At 44.2% G+C, this 26768-nt stretch overlaps 1 protein-coding gene across 3 annotated transcripts in view; it reads left to right on the forward strand.

Annotated features, from left to right (window-relative positions):
* The window catches only part of ENTREP2 (endosomal transmembrane epsin interactor 2), a 438166-nt gene that overhangs the window by 176671 nt on the left and 234727 nt on the right, over positions 1–26768 (forward strand). For all 3 annotated transcript variants that reach the window (XM_008017214.3, XM_038009779.2, XM_038009778.2), the window contains exon 2: positions 16051–16107. In XM_008017214.3, coding sequence (XP_008015405.1) covers positions 16051–16107 — 57 coding nt within the window. The remainder of the gene's footprint in view (positions 1–16050; positions 16108–26768) is intronic.

A 26768-nucleotide genomic window follows, 5' to 3' on the forward strand; every position in this document is an offset into this window, starting at 1 on the left:
CTGTAGTTTTAAGAGCTTGTGTCCTAACCCTGCCCGTCATCGGAACGTTGGGCAAGCCACTTAATCTCTTTGTGCTTTAATTTTCACATCTGTGCATGGGCACAAGAATCACACAGACTAATTAGGGTTGTCAGGATAAAGTATAAAAACTTAGTAAGTATATCTGGCATATATTCAGGGCACAATAAATATTGACCCTGTTGACTTTGAACAACATGCGTTAAACAGCGTGGGTCCACTTATTCGTGGATTTTCTTCCACCTCTGCCACCCTGAAACGGCAAGACTAAGGCCTCCTCTTCCTCCTCCTCCTCCTGGGCCTACTCAACAGGAAGATGACAAGCATGAAGGCCTTAATGATGATCCACTTCCATTTAATGAATAGTAAAATCTGTTTTCTCTTCCTTAAGACTTTCTTAATAGCATTTTCTTTTCTCTAACTTACTTTATTGTAAGAATACAGCATATAATACATACGACATCCAAAATGTGTGTTAATCAACTGTTTATGTGATTGGTAAGACTTCCAGTCAACAGTAGGCTATTACCAGTTAAGTTTTGGGGGAATCAAAAGGTTATATACCTAGATTTTTGACTGCACAGGAGGTTGGCACCCCTAACACCCCTCTTGTTCAAGAGACAACTATGTATAGTATTATGATTTTCAACATACTGATTTTGTAACCAGATAACATACTGAATTTTCTTATGGTTTCTTTTTCTTTCTTTTTTATTTTTGGGGGCTGAGGGGAATGGAGTCTCGCTCTGTCTCCAGGCTGGAGTGCAGTGGCACGATATTGGCTCACTGCAACCTCTGCCTCCCAGGTTCAAGCACTTTTCCTGCCTCAGCCTACCGAGTAGCTGGGACTACAGGCACACGTCACCACGCCCGGCTAATTTTTGTATTTTTAGTAGAGATGGGGTTTCACCATATTGGCCAGGATGGTCTCAATCTCTTGACCTTGTGATCCGCCCGCCTTGGCCTCCCAAAGTGCTGGGATTACAGGCGTGAGCCACCACACCTGGCTCTTACGGTTTCTTATTCTTCTGAATCAATTCCGTTGGGTTTTCCAGTTAGGTGATCATATTATTTTCAAATAGTAATGACTTTGCTTCTTCTTTCCAATGTTTATAACTTTCTTTTACTTTTCCTTTTTAGTTTTATTAGCTAGATACATTAGTTTTCTATTTTTATGTGGCAGATTGCCACATGCATAGCAGGTTCAAACAGCTCAACCTTATTATTTCAGAGTTTCTAAGGGGTGGGACTCTGGAATGTTTTACTTGGGTCCTGTCCTCAAGGTCTGCGGGCTGAAATCCTGGTGAGGCTGGAAGCATCTTCATCCAAAGGCTTGACGAGGGAAAGATCCACTTCCAAACTCTTTCAGGTTGTTGACAGAATTCATTTTGGGGGTTGTGTGACTCAGCCCTGCTTCCTTGCAAGCTGTGGGTGGGGAAGCTCTCAGCTCTTAGAGGCATCTCACCACACAGCAGCCCACTTCTTCAAGGCCAGCAGCAGAACTTCTTACACCTCAAACTGGGACTTCACCAAGGGCCCAGAACCAAAGGGCTTGCCTGATTAGGTCAGGCACACCCAAGAGAACTTCCCTTTTGATGAACTGAACAGCGAACTGATTTGGGACCTCCCATCCACCACTGTCAGGCAGCGTAACCTAATCACGTACCTATTCACAGTCCCACCCACCGCCCATGGGAGAGGATTTTATGGGGCATGTACAGCAGGGAGTGGAGACCTTGGGGGCCATCTCGTAATTCTGCATACCACATGAGTATTTTCAGAATCATTTTGTTTTATTTTATTTTATTTTTGAGGTGGAATCTCGCTCTGTTACCCAGGCTGGAGTGCAGTGGCATGATCTTGGCTCATTGCAACCTCCATTTCCCGGGTTTAAGTAATTGTCCTGCCTCAGCCTCCCGAGTAGCTGGGACTACAGCCATGTGCCATCACACTCAGCTAATTTTTGTAGTTTTAGTAGAGATAGGGTTTTACCATGTTGGCCAGGCTGGTCTAGAACTCCTGACCTCAAGTGCTCCACCTGCGTCGGCCTCCCGAAGTGCTGGGATTATAGGTGTGAGCCACTGCACCCAGTCCTAAGAGTTCTTTTTTAAAAGAGAAAATTGGATGTCTTCCATGCATCTACTGAATGATCAGATTTTTCATTTTTGTCACATTAATATGCAGAACCATCATTTCATTCCTGACATGAGCCCCCTATGTTCTGTATTCTTTTGAATGTACTGCTGAATTCTGTTTTCTGACCTTTTATTTAAAAATGATGTACCAGTAAAATTATCATTTTAATGCACTGTCCTATGAGTTTTTAGCATTTAAATTTGGGTGTTTATATCTAGTATGTGTAGTAGATGCGGAATGCTAAGTTTTTGAGTCTCTGTCTTTCGTGTTTGGTTTTGTTTGGATGTTGGCCCTTGAAGTCAGGGAGAGCCCCGCTTTGTGAGGAGACGGAATAACTTAATGTAACTTTTGCCAAATAAATTATGAGGGGGAAGGAGTTAAATATCTGAAAGAGCCCAACAGTGCCTGATACATGGGGGAAATTCATTAAATATTGATCCAGCACATGAAAAATAAAACAAAAACGATGTACTTCTATTTAAAAGCCATTGGTCTATTCCTTATTTTTGTGATATTTTACAGGTTTGTGATTGTTATATTGACCTTTATAAAGAGAATTTGGAAGTTCCCCCTTTTTGTCCTTCTGTGCTCCAAAAAATTTAAACAGCTTTGGAAATCTTTGTACTTAGAAGTTTTTGAAGACTTTGCCTGCAGCTGTTTAGCCATATTTCCAATTTATTGGTGTTTATGGGAACAGTTAGTGTTTTGGTCTTTTGGGGTATCAATTGTAGTAATTTAGCAAGTTATCTTTGTCATCCTGGGCTTTGAATGTATTTGCATAGAGCCCATGCTTACTTTCTTGATTATACTTTTTGCCAATTGATAACATTGCCTCTTGATGTATATTCTCTACAGGCCTGTGAATGAGGACCGCTGTTCTTTCTAACCACTGCTAGCTTGACAGGCAGCAAGGGACCTCTTATTTCACTTTGCATTTTATTGGTTACTTGTAAGGTGTTTTTCTGAGTAAATTTTTTTTCTTTTTTTAAGCTGGAGTCTCACTCTGTCGCTCAGGCTGGAGTGCAGTGGTGCAATCTTGGCTCACTGCAACCTCTGTCTCCTGGGTTCAAGAGATTCTCCTGCCTCAGCCTCCTGAGTAGGTGGGACTACAGGCACATACCACCATGTCTGGCTAATTTTTTGTATTTTTAGTGGAGACAAGTTTCACCATGTTGGCCAGGCTGTCTTCGAACTCCTGACCTCAAGTGATCCACCCACCTCGGCCTCCCAAAGTGTTGGGATTACAGGTATGAGCCACCCACCGTGCCTGGCCTCTTGGTAAATTTTTTTGAGGAGCAGTTGCCTTTTTGTGAGTTTTAGCCAGTAACCTGGGTGGTTAATTATTTTACATTTAATATTTTAATCATCTTGTAATATATTTTGGTTTGTGGGAGGGAACTAATTTTAATTTCTCTATCTGCTTATTTATTTACATTTAACAATTATCTCAGAACCATTTACTGAATAGTCTTCCCCCCATCAGTTACTGTATCATTCCTTGTATAACTAAATTATATGAATTAAATTGTAAAAACTAATTTAATGTGTTCACATGCAAAAAAAAAAAAAAAAAAATGAAGTTGTGCCCTTAACTAACATCCTATATAAAAATTAACTCAAAATGGATTAAAGACCTAAACATAAGAGCTAAAATTTTAAAACTCTTAGAAGGAAGCTTAGGGGAAAAGCCTTACAACCCTGGGTTTGGCAGTGATTTCTTGGATATGATGCCGAAGGCCTAGGCAACAGAAGAAAAGTAGGCAAACTGGACTTCATCAAAATTAAAAACGTGTGCAGCAAAGGACACTATTAATAGAGTAAATAGGCAACCCACAGAATGGGAGAAAGTACTGGAAAATCACATATTTCATCAGAAATTATTATCCAGAATATATAAAAAACTCCTAAAACTCAACAACAGAAAAGTAAACAACTCAATTCAAAAATGGGCAAAGAATTTTTGGCAACTTGGAGGAACCTAGAGGACATTATGCTAAGTTAAATTAGCCAGACACAGAAAGACGAATACTGAATAATCTCACTTGTCCGTAGAATCTTAAAAAAAAAGGCAAACTCGTGGTAACAGAGAGGAGAAGGGTAGTTGCGTGGGGCTGGAGGAGAGAGGGGAAAGGGGAGGTGTTGGTCAAAGGGTATAAACTTTCAGTTATAAAAGAAATACATTCTGGAGACGTAATGTACAGCATGGTGACTATACTTAATAATGTGCTGTGTATTTGACATTTTCTGAAAGAGATTTTATATGTTCTTATCAGACACTCAGAAGAAATGGTAACTAGTGAGGTGATGGTTATGGTTAACTTGATTGTGGTAATCGTTTCAGAGTATATGTATATCAGAATCATGTTGTACTGTACATTTTATATACAATTTTTATTTGTATTACCTCAATAAAGCTGGGAGGAAAGCTTCAAAGATAGGCAAAAGACTTGACTAGGCCTTTCTCCACAGAAGAGATACAGATGTCTAATAAGCACATAAAAAGCTGCTCAGCATCACTAATCATTAAGGAGATGCAAATAAAAATCACAACAATGGCTGGTGCAGTGGCTCACACCTGTAATCCCAGCACTTTGGGAGGCCCAGGCAGGAGGATCGCTGGAGCCCAGGAGTTCAAGACCAGCCTGAGTAACATGGCGAAACCCCCATCTCTTAAAAAAAAAAAAAAAACGAAAACTAGCTGGGTGTGGTGGCATGCACCTGTTGTCCCAACCACTCAGGAGGCTGAGGGGGAGGATTGCTTGAGCCCAGAAGGTTGAAGGTGCAGTGATCATGTCACTGCACTCCAGCCTAGGTGAGAGTGAGACTCTGTCTCAAAACAAAAAAAGAAAAAAGAAAAAATCAAAATGACTACCACTTTCTACCCATTAGAATGCCTGTTACAAAAAATAATAGCCAAATGGCAATTCTATTTGTAATTATTGGGGAGGTTTATACTGTTTTCCACTCTGTATTGTTACAAATAGGATTACCATATGATCCAGCAATTTCACTTCTGGGCACATACCCAAAAGAACTGAAAGAAGGGTCTCAAAGACATATTTGCACAGCCATGTTCGTAGAAGCATTTATCCTCCTAGCTGAAAGTTAGAAGCCACCCAAGCATCCATCTGTAGATGGGTGGCTCAACAGAATGTGGTCTATACGTACAGAATACTATTAGACTTAAAAAGGAAGGAGGTTCTGACACATTCTACATATGGATGAACCTTGAAAACATTATCCTAAGTGATAGAGACCTGTCACAAAAGGATAAGACTACGATTCCTCTCATATAGAGACAGAAAGCAAAATGGTGGTTGCGAGGGGCTAGAGTGGGGGAGGGAATGGGGAATCAGTGTAAATTAATGGATACAAAGTTTTAATTTTGCAAGATGAAAGGTTTTCTGGAGATGGATGAGGAGCATGTTTGCACAAGGTGAATGGACTCAGTGCCACTGAGTGTATACTTAAAAATGGTTAAATGGTAAATTTCATGTATGTGTATTTTGCCACAATTTAAAAACTAATTTTTTTAAACCCTAATATATGCATAAGTCTGTTTCTGGGCATTATATTCTGTTCTTTACATGTCTGTAAAGAACATGAAGGGACGAAAATTGTGTCCAGTAATAGGTAAACTTCTTTCCCTCTACATAGTTCAGTGACATTGTTTCTTCTCTACTGTCACATGTTTTTCCTTCAGATAAATTTTCAAATCATTTTGCCAACCTTCAAAGAATCCCATTGGGATTTTGATTAAGATTTCACTAAATTAATTTATGAATATAGAGAAATTAACATTTTTATTATCTTTAGGTTTCCTCATTTGGGAACATGGTATATATGTCCATTTACTAAAAATCTTCCTTCCTGTGTCTCAGTAGAGTTTTGTAGTTGTCTTTTTAAAAACCTTATACATTTATCATGAAATTAATTCTTGGATAGTTTTTAATTTTTTTGCTTTTGTGAATGGAATCCTTGTTTTACAGTTTCTTACCAGCATGTAGGAAAGCTACTGAATTAGAAAGGCTTTGGATGGGAGTAATATTTTTTTCCAGGGGAAAATGAATAGAAAGAATAATTTGGGATAACGTTTTGTTTTTTCTAAAGTAAAGTGATTTGAGAAACATAGTTTCTGGGGCTAAAAGAGTAAATAATATGGCATGTGCAATACTTTGGAATTTATAAAGAATAATTTTATTAGCTAAATAAAGTTTCATATTTTGGTAGTTTATAACATTAGTTAACTTTTAAAAAATAAAAAATGGCCTCTATTCCTTGCTTTATTGGTGTACTTATGTGACCATTAAAAACAGCAGAAATGGGGGATTTCCTTCTGATTCTGGCATCTTGGCTGAGTAGGCACTTTGAAGGATGCTGCTTCTATAGGACAACTATACACCACAAAGGACATGCTCCTTGAAGCATTGCAGATCTTAAAGGTCTACTGCCCTACTCCCAAACAAACAAATAATGAACTGAGGCCAGAGTGGCAGGTGACTGGAGTCACAATGACGGGGAGCAGCATCGGGTGGCATGTGGCTGGAAAAGGGACTTGCCCTGAGCATGCGTGCCCACCATAGCACTGAGACTGAGCCCGGTGCCCACTGCAAGTTAGGGGCTTGGCCTGGAGTTTCTACTGTGCTGTGAGCTGAGGCCCTCAAGGATCACAGTGTTTCCAGATCCTGGGTGCGTTGCTGTTACTGGCAGAACTATACCTCTCTAGGGAAAAGTTTTCCAGCCTGGCTCCACAGAGGCTCACTGATGAGCAGCAAGGAATGCACGCACAAACACTTCCAAGCGCTCAAGCATCAAAGAAAGCAAGTCACAATGAGACAACAAAGGGCAGACTTTGATACCCTCCTGGGACAACATGTCTTGGAATCTAGAACATTAGTGTATGAAATATTTAAAGTAATTATCAACACAGTCATATAGATGAGCACACAACAAGGAACTATTTGAAATAGTTACATTTGGAAATAAAATAAGCAGAATTTCTAGATATTTGAGATATTATCACTGAAATTTTCTAAACAAGTGCAGTTATATAGTTCAACAGCTGATTAGACACAGTACAGAGACAATTGATGATCTGGAAGATACAGCTGAAGAAAGTAACCAGAATGAAGTCATGTGTGACATGTGTAGGGAATATGTGGAAGGAAAACTAAGACATTTGGAGGATGGAATGTGAAGGACAAACATACAGCTATTGGAGTCCCTGGTAATGAGAATGGCGAAGATATAGTATTTGAAGCGATATTAGCTACAAAATTTCCAGAACTAATGAAAAATATAAATCCACAGATTCAGTAGCACAGTATCGCTCAAAGAAGATTAAAAAGAAATCCACACCTAACATGCCATGCAAAAAGTTCAGAATACTAAAGGCAAGGAGGTGATCTCAAAAGTCTTTAGAGAATGAGGACAACTGACTTTCGGCTGCAACGATGGAAGCGAGAAAACAGTGGAATAATAGTTTCACACTGTTGAGAGACAACTGTCAACCTTGGGTGTTTCCAGCATAACTGTTTTTCAAGCATCAAGGTGAAGTAAGCTACTTACAGATACACCAAAAATGGGAGTTTATCACCAAAAGATCTGCTCTAAAGGAACTTTAATTGGCGGGGGTGGGGTCGTAACTTTTGGCGTGACAGTCTAGTGAAGCCTGTGGATCCCTTCTCAGAATAAGGTTTTTAAAAGCATGAAATAAAACTATTACGAAGGAAACAAATTATTTTGAAATTTTTAAACTAAAAGTATTTCTAAATGTATTATAATAATATATGTGCTACCTAATAACCCACTAAATAAGAAAATCCAGCAGCTAGCTACCCTCATGTCAGAGTAGATACCTGTAAGAGAAGGCAGCATCTAAAAGGGCAGGCCCAGGACAAATGAGTTTGTTACCAGGCACTTAGGAGAGAATGTGCGTCAAAGAAGCATGCTTTGTCTCAGAACAGACCATGGTGTATTTCACCTTTCAGTTGCTTTTGACTCATGAGTTATTTAGAATATTTTAAAACGCTTTAACACTAATGGAGTTTTTTTTCTTTCATGAGGTGATGTTTGTCATCACTTTATAGTTTTGCTTCTGCTTGAGAAGACAATGAAAGCTGCAGAGTTCTTTCTCTATCAGTAGGTTGAGAAGAAAGGTAACTTTTCTCAGGGACATTATGAGTGTGATGTGTTGGTGCAGTCCCTGAAGGGAAATGGTATAGAGGATGTTTGAACCACAGCCTGGGATGAAAGACTGGGAGAGGGAATGGTGAGTTGGAAGTTGCCCCAAGGAGAGGGGGCAGAAAGCATGGACAGGGTGGGGGTAGCAGTGAGTGTGTCCTCAAAGGTAGAGACAGATGGTGGAGGCCTGCATGCCTCAACGAGCCTTCTGTGGCCCCAGCAAGACCCAGAGAAAGAAAGCCACACCCAAAGCAAGGAGAATTGAGGGAGGTTGAAGTAGGAAGATCAGCTGCTCCAGGAGGCTGTAGAAAGAATATTGCACAGAGCTGCAGTCCAGGAGGTTTGGAAGATGGGGGGTTGGTGGACTCAGAATATTATTTGCAACAACAATGCTTTCTGCAGACACAGTGAATGCTGGCTTCTTAGTGGTAAATTGATATCACTGTAGCTATTGGGCAACCATCTGCCGTATGTTTTGTGAAAGTAATTTACTTGGCTTTCAAAACTGTGTTGTAGAAGGACTTGCTTCACTATCATTTGCCTTTGGACCAGACTTTATTATCTGAAGAACATTCTTGATTTTAGGAAGTCAAATCACTTTTCAGTGTGAGAGGACAGGATTCAAAGAGCTAATTTATTCCAGGCCTCTGTGTCCAGGCAGGGTACCAATCAAATGGGCAGGTCTTTGACTCTAAGGATGCCATTATTTCCCGGCAGCCTGTTATCCCCTGTCATCGGCTTCAACAGCAGGAAGTTCTGTCTCTGTTCTAATTTTATCTCTTGCCTCTATTAGGCTGGGTGGGGAAGTGGAGAAAAGAGTGAGTTTGTGTCCTTGTGACAACTCCTGGTGCTCGCAAGGTTCAGCCTTCTCTCCCTGAGCCATATGATGCCTTTTCCAATCTGTTTGGCTTTTTTCCCACAGCTGTTTAATTCTGTGTTACTATTCCCCAACCCTCTTCGGTTTCTCTATATTCTTTGTGAACTGTGGACTCTGAATAATGATACCTATAAATTAAACAGAGGAAGGTTTCGTGATGTGGTAATTTCATGGCTAACTAGGTTCGTGACCCTTTTTCTCATGAGAGTGGTGCAAAATCAACCTACAGCATTACTGAGATGTCAGAACGTGCAACATAGTCCTTGCTGGTAGCTGGAATTGAGCAAAAACAGTTTTTGAGAGGTTTCAGAGCAGGCGCTCTGAGCTTCTTTTACATCAACCACCCTTGGTCTCCAGTGGGCCAGAACAGCTCTCTCCAGAGAGGAGGCGCCCCAGCACCTGGGCCGTGAAAAGCCTCCCTCAAGCCATTCTGCAGACCCTCCCTCATTAGGGTTAAGCCTCCTCTCCCTGAGCACTATCATGCCTTTCCCGATCTATTTGGCCTTGGTATTTGGACCTATGTGAGTGTTTCCGGTACTGGGGAGGGGTGTGGGGAATGAAGTCTGCACTGCCCCTTCTGGAGGGGTCTGGGGAGAAAGCAGATGTTTTGAAAAAATAATCCAGTGTCCCACTCCCAAACAAACAAATAATAAACCGAGGCCAGAGTGGCAGGTGGCTGGAGTTGCAATGACAGGGAGCAGCACCATGCGGCATGTGGCTGGAGAAGGGACTTGCCCTGAGCATGCGTGCCCACCATAGCACTGAGACTGAGCCTGGTGCCCACTGCCAGGTAGGGGCTTGGCCTGGGGTTTCTACTGTGCTGTGAGCTGAGGCCCTCAAGGATCACAGTGTTTCCAGATCCTGGGTGCATTCCTGTTACTGGCAGAACTATGCCTCTCTAGGGAAAAGTTTTCCAACCTGGGTCCACAGAAGCTCACTGATGAGCAGCAAGGAACGCATGCACAGACACTTCCAAGCGCTCAAGCGCTGGTGTTTGGAGCTGTGTCAGTGTTCCCGGTATCGGGGAGTGGTGTGGGGAGGGAAGCCTGTGTTGCCCCTCCTGGAGAGGTCTGGGGAGAAAGCAGATGCTTTGGAACAACAATCCAATGTCCCACTCGGGATGTCATAGTGTCTTAGTCTACTTAGGCTGCCATAACAAAATAGCGTAGACCGGGTGACCTAACAGAAATTTATTTTCTTGCAATTGGTGAAGCTGGAGAGTCTGAAATCAGGGTGTCAGCACGCTTGGTTTCTGGTGAGACTGAGGGCTCCTTCCTGACTTGCACTTTTTTTTTTTTTTTTTGAGACGGAGTCTCGCTCTGTCGCCCAGGCTGGAGTGCAGTGGCGCGATCTCTGCTCACTGCAAGCTCTGCCTCCCAGGTTCACGCCATTCTCCTGCCTCAGCCCCCCGAGTAGCTGGGACTACAGGCTCATGCCACCACGGTCAGCTAATTTTTGGTATTTTTAGTAGAGATGGGGTTTCACCATGTTGGCCAGGATGGGCTCGAACTCCTGACCTTGTGATCTGCCTGCCTCAGCCTCCCAAAGTGCTGGGATTACAGGCGTGAGCCACCGTGCCCGGCCGTGACTTGCACTCTTAATGGTCTTCCTCACTGTGTGTGTGCAGTGAGCGTGAGAGCTCACCTTCTTCCTTGTATAGAGCTACTAGTCCCATTGTGAAGGCGTCATCCTCATGACCCGGTCTAATCCTAGTTACCTCCCAGATGCCCCATCTTCAAATACCATTACCCTGGGGGTTAGGGATTCAACATCTGCATTTTGGGGGGTCACATACATTTAGTCCATGACAATTGTTTTCTGTTGCTATGTAGCAAATGACCATACACTGCAGCTTGACACAACACTCACTTAATACCTCATAGTTTTCTTGGGTTAGGAGTCTGGACTTTGCTTAGTAGAGTTGAAACTGGAGGAGTTCCCTTATCCCCTCACAGGGCGTGACAGGGGTGTGGTTCGCTTCTTCGGTGCCCCTCTGTTCAAACCATGCAGGTGGGTAGGTTGTGGGGAGCGTTCTGGGGCTCCAACTCCACGGCAGCCTCTAGGGTTGAGTGTTTGCAGGTCCCAAGGCCACAGTGGATGTGTGTTATGTTACAGTGCCCTTTTTCAGTTTTGCTGTCTGCAGGTGGCTTGTGTTAATCAGCTCCATTAGACCCTCTGCCTTATCACAAGGACAGAGGGCTTTCTGTATCCTGGTTCTTGCCCTAGTGTGCAGGAAAAATCAGATCACACGTGGGCTTGGCTTGGAGGATGGGTGCAAAGTTTAATTGAGTGGTGGAGGTAGCTCTCAGTGAAGTGGATAGGGAGCCAAAGGGGGATGGAGTGGGAAGGTGGTCCTCCCCTGGAGTCAGGCCAGCCAGTGGCTGGACTTTCCTCTGACTGCCTCCGACCAAATTCTGCATCATCCCGCCGTCAGTGGCCTGCCAGCGTCTGCTGGTGTCTGTCGGTGTGCTCTTCTGCTCCTTTCAACAACGAGCTGCTTGTGTCCGTGCCCGCTACAGTCTCTGATTTTTATGGGTACAGGATGGGGAGCGTGGGGGGCCAGAGTGGTCTTGGAAAATGTAACATTTGGGCATGAAAACAGGAGTGCCTGTTCTCACTTAGGTCCATGGGCATAGGCCTGAGGGTGGAGCCCTCGCCAGGCACCCCACCCTTCTCTACCCAGCGTTTCCCTGCCCCCCTCCCATAAAAGAGTCACCTGACCAGGTTTCACAAGGCTGCAACCGGAGTGTTGCTGGGGCCACGTCATTCGAACATGCCCCTGGGGAAGACCACAAGAGTGACAGCCCATCATATTCTTGCTCAGGGAGAGCATTCTGTAAGGCCAGGGGTCATTTTAGAATTCTGCCTGCCACACTAAGTTTAGTGGCTTTATTCTTTTGCTTTGTGTGGGAGAATGTGATCCATTCCTAGTTGTAGTTATTAATGATATTTGGAAATGCACATCGTCTTCAGTGAGCGAGTCACCTGTGTTTGTTGAAAGTCAAATTCTGTGAGGGGATTTGTGGAATGATAGCTTTGCTTATGGGAATGGGGAAGGTCAAGACCTCTCCCTGTAGCTTAAGATAAAAGCAATATTAACTTCCTTCAGGCTTAGAAGTCGGTGGAGCAGTGCCTACGATTTGGAGGTTTATGTACTTTCAGTGAAATTCCTGCTACAAGCAACTTAGTCACTATAGAATTTTGATAGTTTAATACACTTCAGCTGAGAAGAGGTCAAAGCGTTCTGAGTTTGTTTAATTAATTAATTTATTTATTTATTTATTTTTGAGACGGAGTTCCGCTCTTGTTGCCCAGGCTGGAGTGCAATGGCGTGATCTCAGCTCACCGCAACCTCTGCCTGTCAGGTTCAAGTGATTCTCCTGCCTCAGCCTCCCGAGTAGCTGGGCTTACAGGCCTGCACCACCACGCCTGGATAATTTTGTATTTTTAGTAGAGACGGGGTTTCTCCATGTTGAGGCTGGTCTCGAACTCCCGACCTCAGGTGATCCACCCGCCTCGGCCTCCCAAAGTGCTGGGATTACAGGCGTGAGGCACTGTGCCCGGCCCGTATCTGAGTTTATTAACATGGCTGCAGAACTCTGGTGGTAGTTTGGGGATCTGCTGGGCCCCCTGTTCTCTTGAATTCCTAGGCTCTTCATGGGTGAGGAGGGCGGGGCCATGGTTGAAGAATGGGTAAGAGTTCATCTGGTAGACATGGGAAGTGGAAGGCGCCATTTTCTGGGGGATGTTCCTTCTCACCGTCTGTCCAGGCTTAGTCTGGGTGAGGCCAGTTTGGAGCATGAGGAGAAACAGAGGACACTTTTTAGAAGTTTCATCCTAGGGAGACGGCAGTGTTAGAGCCAGAGCCCTGGAATGTGGCCCTCAACCGGAGGGATAAGAAGAGTCGGGGGCTGAGGCTGGGGCCGGGAGGGCTGGGGCGACAGGAAGGGAGTGCGGGAAGATGGGGGCTGTCTCGGAGGTTGAGTGTGGAGGGGAGACAGCCCACAGTGCTCTGTGGCTTGTGTGTGAGTCACGCAGTGGCTGCTCTGCAGTTTCCTCCCTTGCCAGCCTCCCTGGAGGTGCCCAGAGTGGCCTGGACAGGAGTGGGGCCACCAAGGGAGGTGCCTTCAGTGCTGGAAAATCAGGGCCTAGCTTTGTGGTCTAAATTGTCAGGCCAGGGAGATGCAGTTTGTTTGGCGGAGGCGTCCGGGATGGCTTCAGTGGGGAGGGAGGAGGTGGAGACAAGAGCGAGTGGACAAGGCTGTCATCCGGCAAGTGAAACAGGAGCGTGCTGGCAGAGGGGAGAGAGACGACCCAGGAAATGGAGGGTGCTGAGCAGAAGAATGGATCCTGCTTTGTGACGGAGTGGCCCCTGACCTGTACCATGAGCTCAAAACATGATGGCATTATGGTCAGAAATTTTGAATTCACCAAAAGAAGGTGGGGGTGGAGGAGTGAAGTCAGGGTCTGAAACGTCAAGCATGAAATGATGGTGAGAGCTCTGGCGGGAATGATCAGCTCCGTCCGAGGAAGGCCAGTGTCCTCTGACTGTGAAATGACATGGGAACGTGCTGTGCCCACTGGTTCAAGTCGTGGGCACAGAAGGCAAGAGAGAGGTTTCGGGGCATTCGGAAGGAGAGTTAGTGAGACGCAGCCCCAGAGAGACGGGAGAGGTACTGGTCCAGGATTTCCGTAGGGTTGAAACTGGACTGCAAGGCAAGGAGCTGGGTGCATGGCCATGAGAGGGGAGCCGGGAGGTGGGAAATGACTGTAAATAATGGCTGTCGCAGGTGACTGTGTTTGGAGGACTTGTGTGCGTTGCAGAAAAAGTACACACGTGAGAGTCTTGGGAGCAGAGCCCTGGTGCGCTCGCTTTGGTCCATGTTTTTGTTGTTTTATTGTTTTGTGGCCAGATGTTTTTGAGACTGGACTAGCGTGGTGCTGGATGTGATAGAGGCTGCTGTGTTGGAGACCTGGTTCTGCCCCCGCGGAGGTGGCTGAGGGTGAACTGCAGTCTGTGACCAAGGGAACCTTGTGAGTTTGTCAGCACCATGCCCTCCTCCCGGGTCTGACTGGTGCTTTTGGAGTCCCAGGGGCCATGCGGCCAAGCCCTTCCAGCCAGTGCCTGGATGCCTGGCTCGTGCAAGCGTGAGTGATTTGCCTTCACAGGAGACCTGGTCTGCAAACACCTTCCTTGTAATTCGCCTTCTCACATGCTGCCCTGTTGAGCGAGCCTTAGCCTCCTGCTCCTCCCTGGTTGGACGTGGGGGTGAGGGAGAGGAAGGGTCTCTAGGATTTGGGCTTGAGTGACCAGGAAGAAGGGGTACTCTTGTGGAGAGCAGAGGTTACAAGAGAAAGTGTGGGCTTCCCAGGTGGAGGCTGCAGCTGCATTTCTGGACATGTTGGGTTGGACAGATGCCGAGAGCGGAGCCTGTGGATGGTGTGATGCCATGGCCATGGCAGAGCCCTGGGCTGAAAATCACCTGTGCAGACACCAGTGGATGATGCTCGAGGAGCCTCAGGACAGCCACCACAGAGCCCTGGGGAGGGGAGACAACAGGCTCAGGAGACACAGGTCTTGGGAAACCAGGAAGAGGCTGGGGAGAGGGAGGAGGCCAGGAGGGAGACTGTGGAGGAGAGCAGCCCCTTGGGAAGTGGGAAGAACCGCAGGGGAGTGAGGAGCCGCAGGAGCCCAGTTGGGAGGGAGCCTCAGCCCTCAACCAGGTGATGAGGACTGAGCTTTGTCTGTTGCACTCAGTGACTGCTGGGGAACCTTGGGAGACATTTCCTTGGAGTTGTGGAGCTGAAACCAGATAGATGGTAGTGGGTGGGAAGTGACTGTGTCTCTATGATCAGTTGGCCCTTCCTGGACACCAGGAAATCAGGAATGTGGGGATCAGAGCCAGTGTCATCCTCAGGGTACCTGGACTCAGGAGGCTGCCCAGGAGACAGGCAGGCCAGGAGCTGGACACAGGGCTAAGCAGTGGTTCTTCTAAGGGACAGAAGTCACAGCATATTTATGTGATCAGGACAGTAAGGAGGAGGCAGGAGAGAGGGGGTGACTTCTGGTGGGACCCCAGGCAAGGTCAAGGACAGGACTTGGCCTGGGAAAGGAGTAGGCCACTTGGAGTCAGGGCCTAGAAAGTTCTGGAGCCTCATCAGAAGACACTGCCTAAGTATGGGTGAGGTGGGAAGCTGTGATGAGTGAAGGGGAGCGGCTCGCAGGGGCTGGAGGGGAGAGAAGGGCGTGCGTCAGGGGAGCCCAGCGTGTAGAGGGGAGAAGGAGCCTCCAGGGTCTGCCGTGCCCAGGGTCCATGCAGCCGTGGCAGGTAGCCGGGTGGCCCGTGGGTAGGGTTGCCTTTGCCTTTTCCCCAGATAGTGTTCTCTGTGATTCTTTTTTTGTTTTTGAGATGGAGTCTCACTCTGCCTCCCAGGCTGGAGTACAGTGGTGTGATCTTGGCTCACTGCAACCTTCGCCTCCCAGGTTCAAGTGATTCTCGTGCCTCAGCCTCCCGAGTAGCTAGGATTACAGGCGTGTGCCTAGCACAGCCAAATCACGTCGAGGACCAGGGTGGGGTGTTTCAGAAAGCCTGTCACTCTTGGACCACCTCGTGCAGTGCACAAAGGGACCCCTCCAGAGCGCCCTGGTGCCCTGAGAGACCAGTGTGCCTGTCAGAGTGGGTGCAAGCTGTGACAGTGCAGCTCATGTAGCCCCGCCACCGTGTGCGTGCTGTGTTCCACACGTCCTTCTCCAGGTTGAAACGGTTCACCATGTTTTGATTGCCCATGAAAGGTTCCGGAAGCATCTCACCTTCCTGTACCTTTTGTCCTTCCAGGTGCTGCTGTCCGGACTCATAGGTGTCGTCTCCTGGAAGAGGCCTCTCTCCCTCGTGGTAAGTGGCACCTGTGTCTCCAGGTGGCCTTGGAGCAGGGTTCCACCTTCAGATGTGTGAGCAGGTTGGAGGCAATGGCGAAGAGAATTGTAGCTTTTTTTCAGGCAGCAGGAAGCAGAGCTCGATAAAATCTCACTGCTGAAGGCTGATGGGCTCATGAGAAGCGCTGTTTCTCACAGGAGGTGCTTCTGACAGTGCCGCTTGGTGTCTTGCTGAGATGGTTCAAGAGCATCCTCTTTGTGTTTGTTTTGTTTTGGTGTCCTGCTGCAAGGACCGAGCGTGAACCAAGGACTTTTCTTTTTTTTTGAGACGGAGTCTCTCTCTGTCACCTAGGCTGGAGTGCAGTGGCATGATCTTGGCTCACTGCAACCTCCGCCTCCTGGGTTTAAATGATTCTCTGCCTCAGCCTCCTGAATAGCTGGGACTACAGGCGCCTGCCACCACGCCCAGATAATTTTTGTGTGTTTTTAGTAGAGACGGGGTTTCACCATCTTGGCCAGGCTGGTGTTGAACTCCTGACCTCATGATCCATCCACCTTGGCCTCCCAAAGTGCTGGGATTACAGGTGTGAGCCACTGCACCCGGCCAACAAGGGCATTTTAAAAGTGTGGATGTGGCTTGGCATGGTGGCTCAGGCCTGTAATCCCAGCACTTTGGGATGCCAAGGCGAGCGGATACGAGGTCAGGAGCTCGAGACCAGCCCGGCCAACATGGTGAAACCCCATCTCTACTAAAATTACAAAAATTAGCCAGAGCATGGGCATCTGTAATCCCAGCTACTGGGGAGACTGAGGCAGGCGAATCGTTTGAACCTGGGAGGCAGAGGTTGCAGTGAGCCGACATCGCGCCACGCCATGGCACTCCAGCCTGGGCAACAGAGAAAGAGTCCATCTCAAAAAAAAAAAAAAAAAAAAAAAAAAAGGTGTGGATGCATGCGTTTCCTCTAGACATTAAAGCCTGTTTATGCGCTATGCATGCATACGTATGATCACACAAACAGAACATATTTTATCAGTGTTCAAGAAATGTTAGATTTTTGTGTTTTGGGGGGAACCCTAAAATTCTGTGAGTAAAATAGAGAGAGTTATTTGAATTGCTGTGGCATGGTGCTGAGGAGCAGGCCACGCGGGAGATGGAGAGAGGAGGATGGTTTTTCCCTCGGAAAAATACCCTAAGCAGATTTGTGTCTATTGATTTGTATGCCTGTTCTTCTCAGTGTATGCATTAATATATGTATGTGTCGGTGTCAGAACTAGAGGAGGAGGTTTTCCGGGTTTTGATAGGTAATGAAACAGACAGCGTGGCATTTTTCTTCTTTTATATTAATCAATTATTTAAAATCTTCTCTTTAAGTGATTAGACTTGGAGATAATGACATGTAGTAAATATTAATGGGAATAGAAAAATAACCCACATTTGTCTATTGAAAACACCTCTTCTTTCATGAGAGTAACCATGACGCCCTAAAATGGTATCAGAGAAGACAGGAGTGACCTTAGAGTCAGCTGAGGCTCCTCTTCTGCTGTATTTCGGCTCATATAAGGAACTTCCTTTTAGAAAAATATTTTTATTTAGAACTTTCAAACATACATAAAAGTAAAGAGACTGCTGTCATGAACCCCTGTGTACCCCTCATCTGGCTTCCACAGATGTCAGCATCTGGTCCATCTTGTTTTGTCACGATCTCCCTACCCCTACCTTCCCCCCCAGCCCCTTGCTGGATTATTTTGAAGCTGGCTCTTGGTGCTGAGGGGAAATGCAGTGAATAGGCTGACTGTGGGATTGATGTCCTCGGGGTATGCAGTGTGGTGACTGCGCTGCCTTCAGTGACACGGGGACAGCTGCCTCCTCCGTCCACACCCACCTTCGTGGTCAGACAGATTAAGCTCTCTAAACAAAGGAAAAGCTGCCTTCCGCAGAGTGGGTGTGTGGACGAAAAGACGAGAGGAATGACGTCCGTCACCCAGTCACCCCCGCGTGCCACCCCCGGCCCTGGCCCCAGCATCGGGAATCTCACGGGGCTGGGCATTTTACCACGCAGGATGCATCAGCTTAGAGCGGACGAGGAATTAGGACCCCTTATGGTGGCGGCTGAGGAGTGTCCCAGGGAAGCCAGGGGAGCAGGCTGCGGTCTCAGGACTCATCCCAGTAGAGGGACAGAGCAGCAGCTGGACCTACTGGAGCGGAGCGTTCAGGGCGCTTGCTCCCCAGCCCTGCCACAGTAGTTGGAGCAGGGCCAGCCTGCTCTCTGGGAGGTGGTCAGCACTGACCTCCCATGGACAAATTTCCTCCCAAGCCCCAGGCAGAGGAGAAGGGGTTCATGTGGCTCGACTGACTTCCTTGCCTTATGTACGGAGGTTAGGGTATCGTTAGGGTGACACTAACTGCTGGCGCTACCCCCTGACTTTCAGTGGCTCCGTTAGGGCAAGGCTACTCTGGCCCTTGTCCAGGTCAGGCATGGCCTGTGATTGAGTCCTTCACAGAGGGACTTAGGGACCTGGCTCCTTCCACCCGAGGGCCCCAGTGTTTCCTAGGGCTGTGAGATCCGCTGCAAGTCAGGGACAGGGAATAGAGAACAGAAAAGGAACCCTAGCAGTTTAATTTGCTTGGTCTGAAAATGACATTCATTGCTTGCCTTTCAAGCCATTCAGGAGAGCTTGTCCTGAGGCCCCATCTAGGAACCCGTGGACCCGTGGCCGGCACTGCCTCTCTGGACAGGCGCTTCCCAGAGGCAGTTCCGCACTGTAGGTGGAGTGTGTGGATTTTGCTGGGTCGTTTGTTGTCTGTACCATAAGAATGTTCTTCTGTCGTGTTGACCACAACAGTACGGTCTTTTGATTCATTAGCAAAAACTCACTCTCTGAATCATGACCATTGAGATAGTCTCGACTTTGGCTTCATGAGGAGTAAAGGCATTCACAATAGATGCCGGGCAAATCTACAATATAAAGATCTATTAGGGTGCTCTAGAAAAACATAACCAATGGGAGATATACAGATAGAGAGAGATATAGATAGATATACACACGCATTCACACGTGTATATGTAAATATCTAGATTATAACATATATGTATGTGTGTGTATATAGAGAGATTTATTTATTTTATAGAATTGGCTCACACAGTTGTGGGAACAGGCAGTTTGAAAGTCTCTAGTGCTGGCTCGCAGGCTGGAGACAGAGCTGAGGCTGCAGCTTTAGCCTGAAGGGAGGCGCCAGGCGGGATTCCCTCTTCCCTGGAGGGGGTCCGTCGTTTTCTCTTCTTTCCTCTGACTGGACGCAGTCCACCTACATTATGGAGGGTAATCTGCTTTGTTCAGAGTCTGCTGGCTTAGAACTTAATCTCATCTACAAAAATACCTTCACAGCGACATCCAAACTAGTGTTTGACCACATATCTGGGTACTGTGGTCTAGCTGAGTTGACACTTAACAGGAACCATCACCACAGAGTTTTTGGAAATGTGACCAAAGATCTTCTATCCAGAATAATACCAAAGAAAATGCTGTCAACAATGATGGCAACCATTCATCGAGTGGGACCTGTGTGTCCTCACCTTCACAGCAGTCCTGGCAAGAGTAGGTTTTCCTACTCTTTTTTTTTTTTTTAAGAGTTTTTAAAGTTTAAAATAGTTTTTTTAAAAAAGGTTTTTAAAGCGAGGCCAAGGCTTCCACACCTTAAGTAATGAGCTAGGACTTGAATCCAAAGCTCTCTTGAATCCAATGTCCAGCTGACTGTACTCTGTGTGGACATTGTCTTTCCTCTCTAAGTATATATATATATCACATGACTTACATTCCTTCAACCTCATCTTCTCGTCCCTTTGTATTTTCTGTCTCAGTTGGTGACACCACCGCCCACCCAGTCTAGAAACTGGGGAGTCACTCAGACATCCTTCTCCTTCCTCACCCATCATGCTTATTCACAAGCTCTCTCTTTGTGACTCATGTTGTTATTATTACTATTATTATTATTTTGAGACAGAGCTCACTCTGTTGCCCAGGCTGGAGTGCAATGGTACGATCTTGGCTCACTGCAGCCTCTGCCACCTGGGTTCAAGTGATTCTCCTGCCTCAGCCGCCTGTACCTGGGATTACAGTAGCTGGGCGTGTGTGCCACCACGCCCAGCTAATTTTTGTATTTTTGGTAGAGACAGTGTTTCACCATGTTGGTCAGGCTGGTCTCGAACTCCTGACCTCGTGATCCACCCACCTTGGCCTCCCAAAGTGCTGGGATTACAGGCCTGAGCCCCCGTGCCCAGCCGTGACTCATTTTATTTGTATGCAGCTGCCCCTCTCTTCTCTCTGCCTTGAGCCACCATTCTAGGGCAGGTCCTTGCCTGGTGTCTCATGTAGTAACCTCCTAACAGATCTGTGTGCCAAAACTCTGGCTCTTCTCCAGTCTGTTCTCCACACACACAGAGGCCATGGGTGGTATGTAAAGTGTCTGCCGGACTGTGTCACTCCCCTTCTTTAAGCCCTTCGTGGTTCCCCAGGGCCCACAAAATGGAACTGAGGTTTTCCAGATGACATATGAGACCTTGTGCAAGGAAAGAGGAAAGGAAGACCTAGAAAGCAAAGTACCCTTCCTGGGACTTAGCACTAGAATGGCTCGAAGTCTTGATTTCGGTGATTTTTAAAATAAAAGCTCCTGCTTTTGTTGTCTGTGCTAATTATGTGTTTTTTTCTTCCTGGAAGTGTCAACTAAAGATGCAGCAGTGAGTTTTCTAGTTCATTCCCAGGGGGACACACTGGCCTGCCCTCCCCCCAACTCCTTCCGTAAAGACCACACAGTGAGCTGCCCTCTGTGAAAGGAGAGTATCCCTCAGGAGAGTGAGAAGCAGCAGTTCTGGGCCCATGGCTCCAGGGTCTGTGTAGCCACTGCATTAGCCCTGCAGGCCTGGCTGGCTGAGGACAGGCGTGCGTGGCCCCTGCTGCTGGAGCGTTTTGGTGCTGCCATTGCTCTCCTGGCAGCAGCTTCCTCTGCAGGGCTCCCAAGCACAAGGCCGTCCGGAGCCCTGCTGCAGCTCCTTCTTTTCATCGTTCTGCGCTTACAGACACACAGAGCGAGATGAAGGAGAGCTGTACAGTGTCCGCCGGAGTGACTGATGTGCGGGAGGGCGAAGGCTCTGTTGGGGAAGAGGAAGAGAGGGGAGCAGCAGGCCACTGTGGGCACTCGGTGAGGGAGGCCTCCCTCTGTAGGCTGGTGAATACAATGTGAGAGGGAGGCGAAGAGGGGAAACGCTGTGTGTGTGTGTGTGTGTGTGTGTGTGTGTGTGTGTGTGTGTTTACCATAGTGTTTTATAAGTGCCTTTCCAAATGCTGAAAACTAGTGACATACATAAAGAATATGTATTTTCACATTACTGGGGTAGATTTTTTTTTTAAATCTGTGCTTAGTGTCTCCTATGATTGAGATAATTGTCTTCCTTACATTAAACTATAACAGGTTCTGTATTATGCTGGATGCCAATTAAAAATCAGATTAGATAGCTTGGATTAGATGATTTTTTGAAAGATTCAGTGAACCACCTTGTGATGGCTTATGTATCAATAATGGAAACAGTCTCCCATAATCACAGGTGATATAAGTTTTAAAACCTTGAGTACAGTAGCACTGAACTGGATATTAGATTATTTATAATAACTGATACTATTGAGAGAGTAATAACTATGGAGTTGAAAACATTGTTTAGAATTTATTTTTACCAATAACAAATTAGTTATAGTTTAGGACAGTTTTTTTTTTTTTAAAGCAAAGTAAATCTACTTTAAGAAGCACTGATCTATGCGAATATGAGTACCATGTAGATCCAATAATGTGTTTAGTACTGTTTGCATTTTATATTACATTGTTTGAGGAATCTGGCTTTTTGCCTTACTCAGATGGTGGTTTATTTTTATTGCTAAGCTTTATCAACCCAGACAGAAACGTGTATCCATCACGGCTCAATCAGAGAAACAGGGCTTCTTAGAGCCAACACCAAAGACCTTGGTGAGCCGGTCTACTCTGATCACTGCTTTGACTCTCTGTCCTTCACAGTAACCACATCCACTATGCCTTTGGCAATTAAGTGCTGCCACCTGGCCCCTGCAACCCTGGGATCTCACCATCTTCGCTGCATTTAGGGACCCTAGTTAGATGGTAGCGCAGAAATTCCAACTGTAATTTGTGGCCTCCAGAGAAGAGTTCAAGGATGCTGAGGTTTCTCTCGAATATTTATTTCTCGTAACTGTAGAGAAATGTGTGCCTTTGGATCCTCTTGGGTTGGGTGAGGTCAGACAGGCCAGATCTACTCTAACATTCCAATCTCCTTGAGTCTTTAGATTCCTTCATCTGTGGTACACCAAAAAAGTCTGGCATTTCAACTTCACTTAATAAAGCCCACCTTTGGCTTTGTATTTTAGCCAACCAAACAAGCTAATGTGGGTCCATAGCAATAAACGTGGTCTGATTCAGCTATGTATTTTCCCCACCTTGATCTCACACCATTAATGGTAAATCAGGATTGCTGCAGCCTCCTGTTGTGAGAAAGTTTCCAGGCCACAGCATACGAGCATGGGAAGAGCCTGGCAGTCCTGAGTTAAGGGGGCTATACTGAGCCTGGGAGTCCAAGGTGGCTAGAATTTGCAGAGCAAAATGCCAGAGAGGAAAGACTTACTCAGGCAGAGGGTTCTGGAGATCTGGAGAGGAAGCCCTGTGAATATTCAGCTGCTACTGATCAGCTCTTGCATGTAAGGAAACTGAGGCTATGAAAGAACTAACTGAGAGGACTAGAGAGAAAAGTGCCAGTCACAAAATTAGGGTTTTCCTACCATCCAGATTGGAAAACCTCATGATTCACTTGGGCATTGTATAGAGTATGCAGAAGAGTTTTACCTCAGTAGTGGAGAATAACTAGCCTTGAGCTAAATGCTGTTCCAGTTCTGCCTAACAAATATTAAAGCAAGATCCAAAGCAATCAAATAGTTTTCAAGTAATTTACCTGTGTCCCAGAGCAAAGTTTAAGAATGTTTATAGGAGTACAAAAGTATCCAGCACCAACTAGATAGCATTTCTAATGCCTAGCATCTAATCAAAGATTACTAGGTATGCAAAGAAGCAGGAAACTATGGTTCAAAGAGACAAGAAAAATAAACCCATTGAAACTGATACAAAATTGATGCAGACATTAGAATTATCAGACAAGGACATTAAAAATTATTAAAATTATATGTTCCAAAAGTTAAGTAGACACATGGAGATCTAAAACAACCCAGTTGAACTTCTACTGATGAAAACTATAGTGTAAGAGAGAAAAAAATCACTGGATGAGATTAATGGCAGATTTGGAACAAGAAAAAACATTAGTGGACTTACAGGCATTGCAGTGCAATATACATTCTCCAAAATGAAGAACATAGAAAAAAAGCATTTTTTAAACAAAACTATGAAAAAAATCAGAGAACTTTGTGGAATAATTTCCAGAAACACTAATATATGTGGAATAAGGAGTGAGGGCAAACAGAAAAAATACTTGAAGAAATAGTAGTAATTTTTTTTTCAAAATGGAATAAAAACTAGAAACCCACAGATTCAAGAAGCTCAATGCATACAAAGAACCAACAATAGGGGGGAAGAAAACCACACCATTGTATTGTAGGGTTTTAACATTTATATAAGTAATTGTATGAAAATACTATAAAGGAGGGAGGATGGAAGTATACAATGTAAGATTATTAGACTACACATGATGAAGTCTAATGTCACCTGAAGGTAAACTATGATAAATTAAAGTTGTATCCTGTAAACCCTAAAGCAACCACTAAAATAAAACCAAAAACCCCAAAGAGTTGGCTAAGAAACAAAGGAAATCAAATGGAATCATAAAAAATATCCATTTAATGCAAAAGAAGGCAGAAAACAGGAGAAAGGAAACAAAGAATAGATGCAACTGAAACAAAACAAATAGTAAGATTCCATTACCTATTTGAATTTCTTCCATGAATTGCTTGTACGTATTTTTTCTGTGAGACTGTGTTACGTTGATATGTGAGATTTCTTTTTTTAACATTTTAAACTCTAGTATATTAAATATTCATTGTTTTGAATTTAGCAAATGCATAAAAACACAATAAGACAATTTTTAAAAATTATCCCCAATCTCAACATTTAGAGATAGACATAATTACATTTTGCTGTTTTGCCTTCCATTTTTCCCTGTGCATACACAGATGCATACATATTTTTATGAAAATTAGAATCAGAGTGCACCTAACTGTTTTGTAACCTGCCTTTTTTTCTGCTTAGGAGTATTTCATGACTGTTGCTCCATTCACTAAATATTTCTTAGTACAACCTGTTTTAAACAGTTGCATATTATTTTGTTGTGTGAATGTATTAACATGTAAGCAATGAGAAAGGGACATTTTAAAAATTGCAAGGAAAGAAGTTGTTTTCTAATACCCTTAAACAATTTGAAAATAACCATTTAAATCCGAACAATTATAAAATTCTTATTTGTCTGCAAAGGAAGATTCAATAAAGCAACTCAAGTAGGAGACAATAAAAATAAAAAGAAAGCAAAATAAAAAAAAAGAGAATGAAAAGAAAGCAAAACAAAAACACAACAAAATCTTATAATTTCACATGAAGTCTCTAATTTAGTTTTCTGTTAACTCAAGTGAATCTGCCTAGTGAGACTAAACCAGAGGGGCTTCCATGTTAGCATTTACGTAACTACAGGGACTCCAATTCAATCTACTCCAAACCCAAACTGGTTTCTTTTTGTTCCCCTATCTCATTAGGAATGTTTTTGCCTTTCCTTCAGTTGCCTTGTTCTAAAACCTAAACTCAGGTTCCTTTGGTTCCTTCCTCACCCCAACGTGATTCAGTATATTGAACCATATTATTAATATATCAATTCCTTACCTTCTAGTCTTTCAAACCCCTCCTTCACCATCACTGTCCCTCCTTGGGGGGCCTCACTTCATTTCCTTATTTTTATTATTTTTTTGTGTTTTTTTTTTCTTAACATCATAATACTTTTCTGTTTTAAGTGACTAATACTTTATCCCAGTTTGTCTTGTCAGTTTGTTTGTCTTTTAATTTTTAACGAAGTGTCTTTTTAAAAAATACACAAGTGCTAGTTTTTTTATCTTGGAAAATCTGCTTTTTCTTTTTTTTTTTTTTTAAATATGACTTCTAGGGTTTCTTTCTTTAGTTTGAAAGATCTCTCTTGGACCATAATTCTGAAATTATTCACCTGTGTATTTCTAAAATGTTTAGTTTTTCTTTTTATGTTTAATTGAATCAAAACTTATTTTTACATATGGTATGAAGTAAGGCTCTAACTTTATCTTTTCCTAATAGATGGCCATTTTCCCAATATTATTTCTTTAAACAATTCAGTATTTCTTCTGCCATTTGAAATGTTTTCCGCCACCTCACTGCTAGATGTGGGTCTGGTTATTAATCTTTATTTTGTGTAATGAATCTATCAGTTCATTCCTAAGACAATACTACATTGTTTTAACTAGTCCAGCTTTATAATAAGTCATTCTTCTATTTTTCACATATTTTTTGCTACTTCTTTGCATTCTTCAATAAATTTAGAATGAATTTGTAAAGTGTGGTCATGATTTGATTTTGTGATTGCATTGATTTTATAGATTAATTCCTGGAAACATAATGTCTATAATATTTAGAGATGGGGATATACAGTTGACGCTTGAACAACATGGCAGTTAGGGGCGCTGACCCCTCATGTAGTTGAAAATTTGCATATAATGTGTGACTCCTCAAAAACTTAACTACAAATAGGCAACTGCTGACTGGAAGCCTTACCGATCACATAGTCAATTAACACGTATTTTGTATGTTAGAGGTATTATATGCTGTATTCTTACAATAAAGTAAGCTAGAGAAAAGCAAATATCATTTCAAAAAGTCCTAAGAAATAGAACATGTATTTACTATTAATTAAGCAAAAGTGGACCATCATAAAGGCCTTCATCCTCATCGTCATCAATTGAGTGGGCTGAGGAGGAGGAGGAAGAGGAGGGGTTGATCTTCCTGTCTCAGGGGTGGCAGAGGTAGAAGATTCATGTATAAGTGGAACCATGCAGTCCAAACCTGTACTGTTCAAGAACCAACTGTATTTTCTGCTATAATTTTTGGAAAAATTATGTATATTGATCTCATACTTGTTTATCACATACCATAGTGCATTATTAGACTAGTTCTAATTATTTATCTATTGGATAGTTCAAGAAAAATTGATTGGGGAAATTTCTTCCATTAATTCTTTGATTGTATCTCTTATCTATTTTATTTATTTATTTATTTGTTTTTGCCTTCTCTTACTTGAATTCCTAGTGGATAGATGCTGTACCTTCTAAATTGATCCTATGGAATTTTTAACATTTTCTTTCTCTTTTTCTTTACTTTCTGGGGCACTTCTGTTTTATTTTCTAGATAACTACTTTGGATTTCAGCTGTATCCATTCTACTGCTTGATCCTTCTGTTGAATTTTTTATTTTGACAGACAGCTATGTTATTTTCTAAGAACTGTGTTTTTCTCTAATTGCTTTTTTTCCTAGCAATGTGTTCACATTTTATGGAACACTCATTTAATGGGTGCAATCTCCTTCAAGTATATTAATTAGAATTCTGTTTATCA

This window comes from Chlorocebus sabaeus, chromosome 26 (genome assembly GCF_047675955.1).
Source record: "Chlorocebus sabaeus isolate Y175 chromosome 26, mChlSab1.0.hap1, whole genome shotgun sequence".
Classification (NCBI taxonomy): Eukaryota; Metazoa; Chordata; class Mammalia; order Primates; family Cercopithecidae; genus Chlorocebus; species Chlorocebus sabaeus.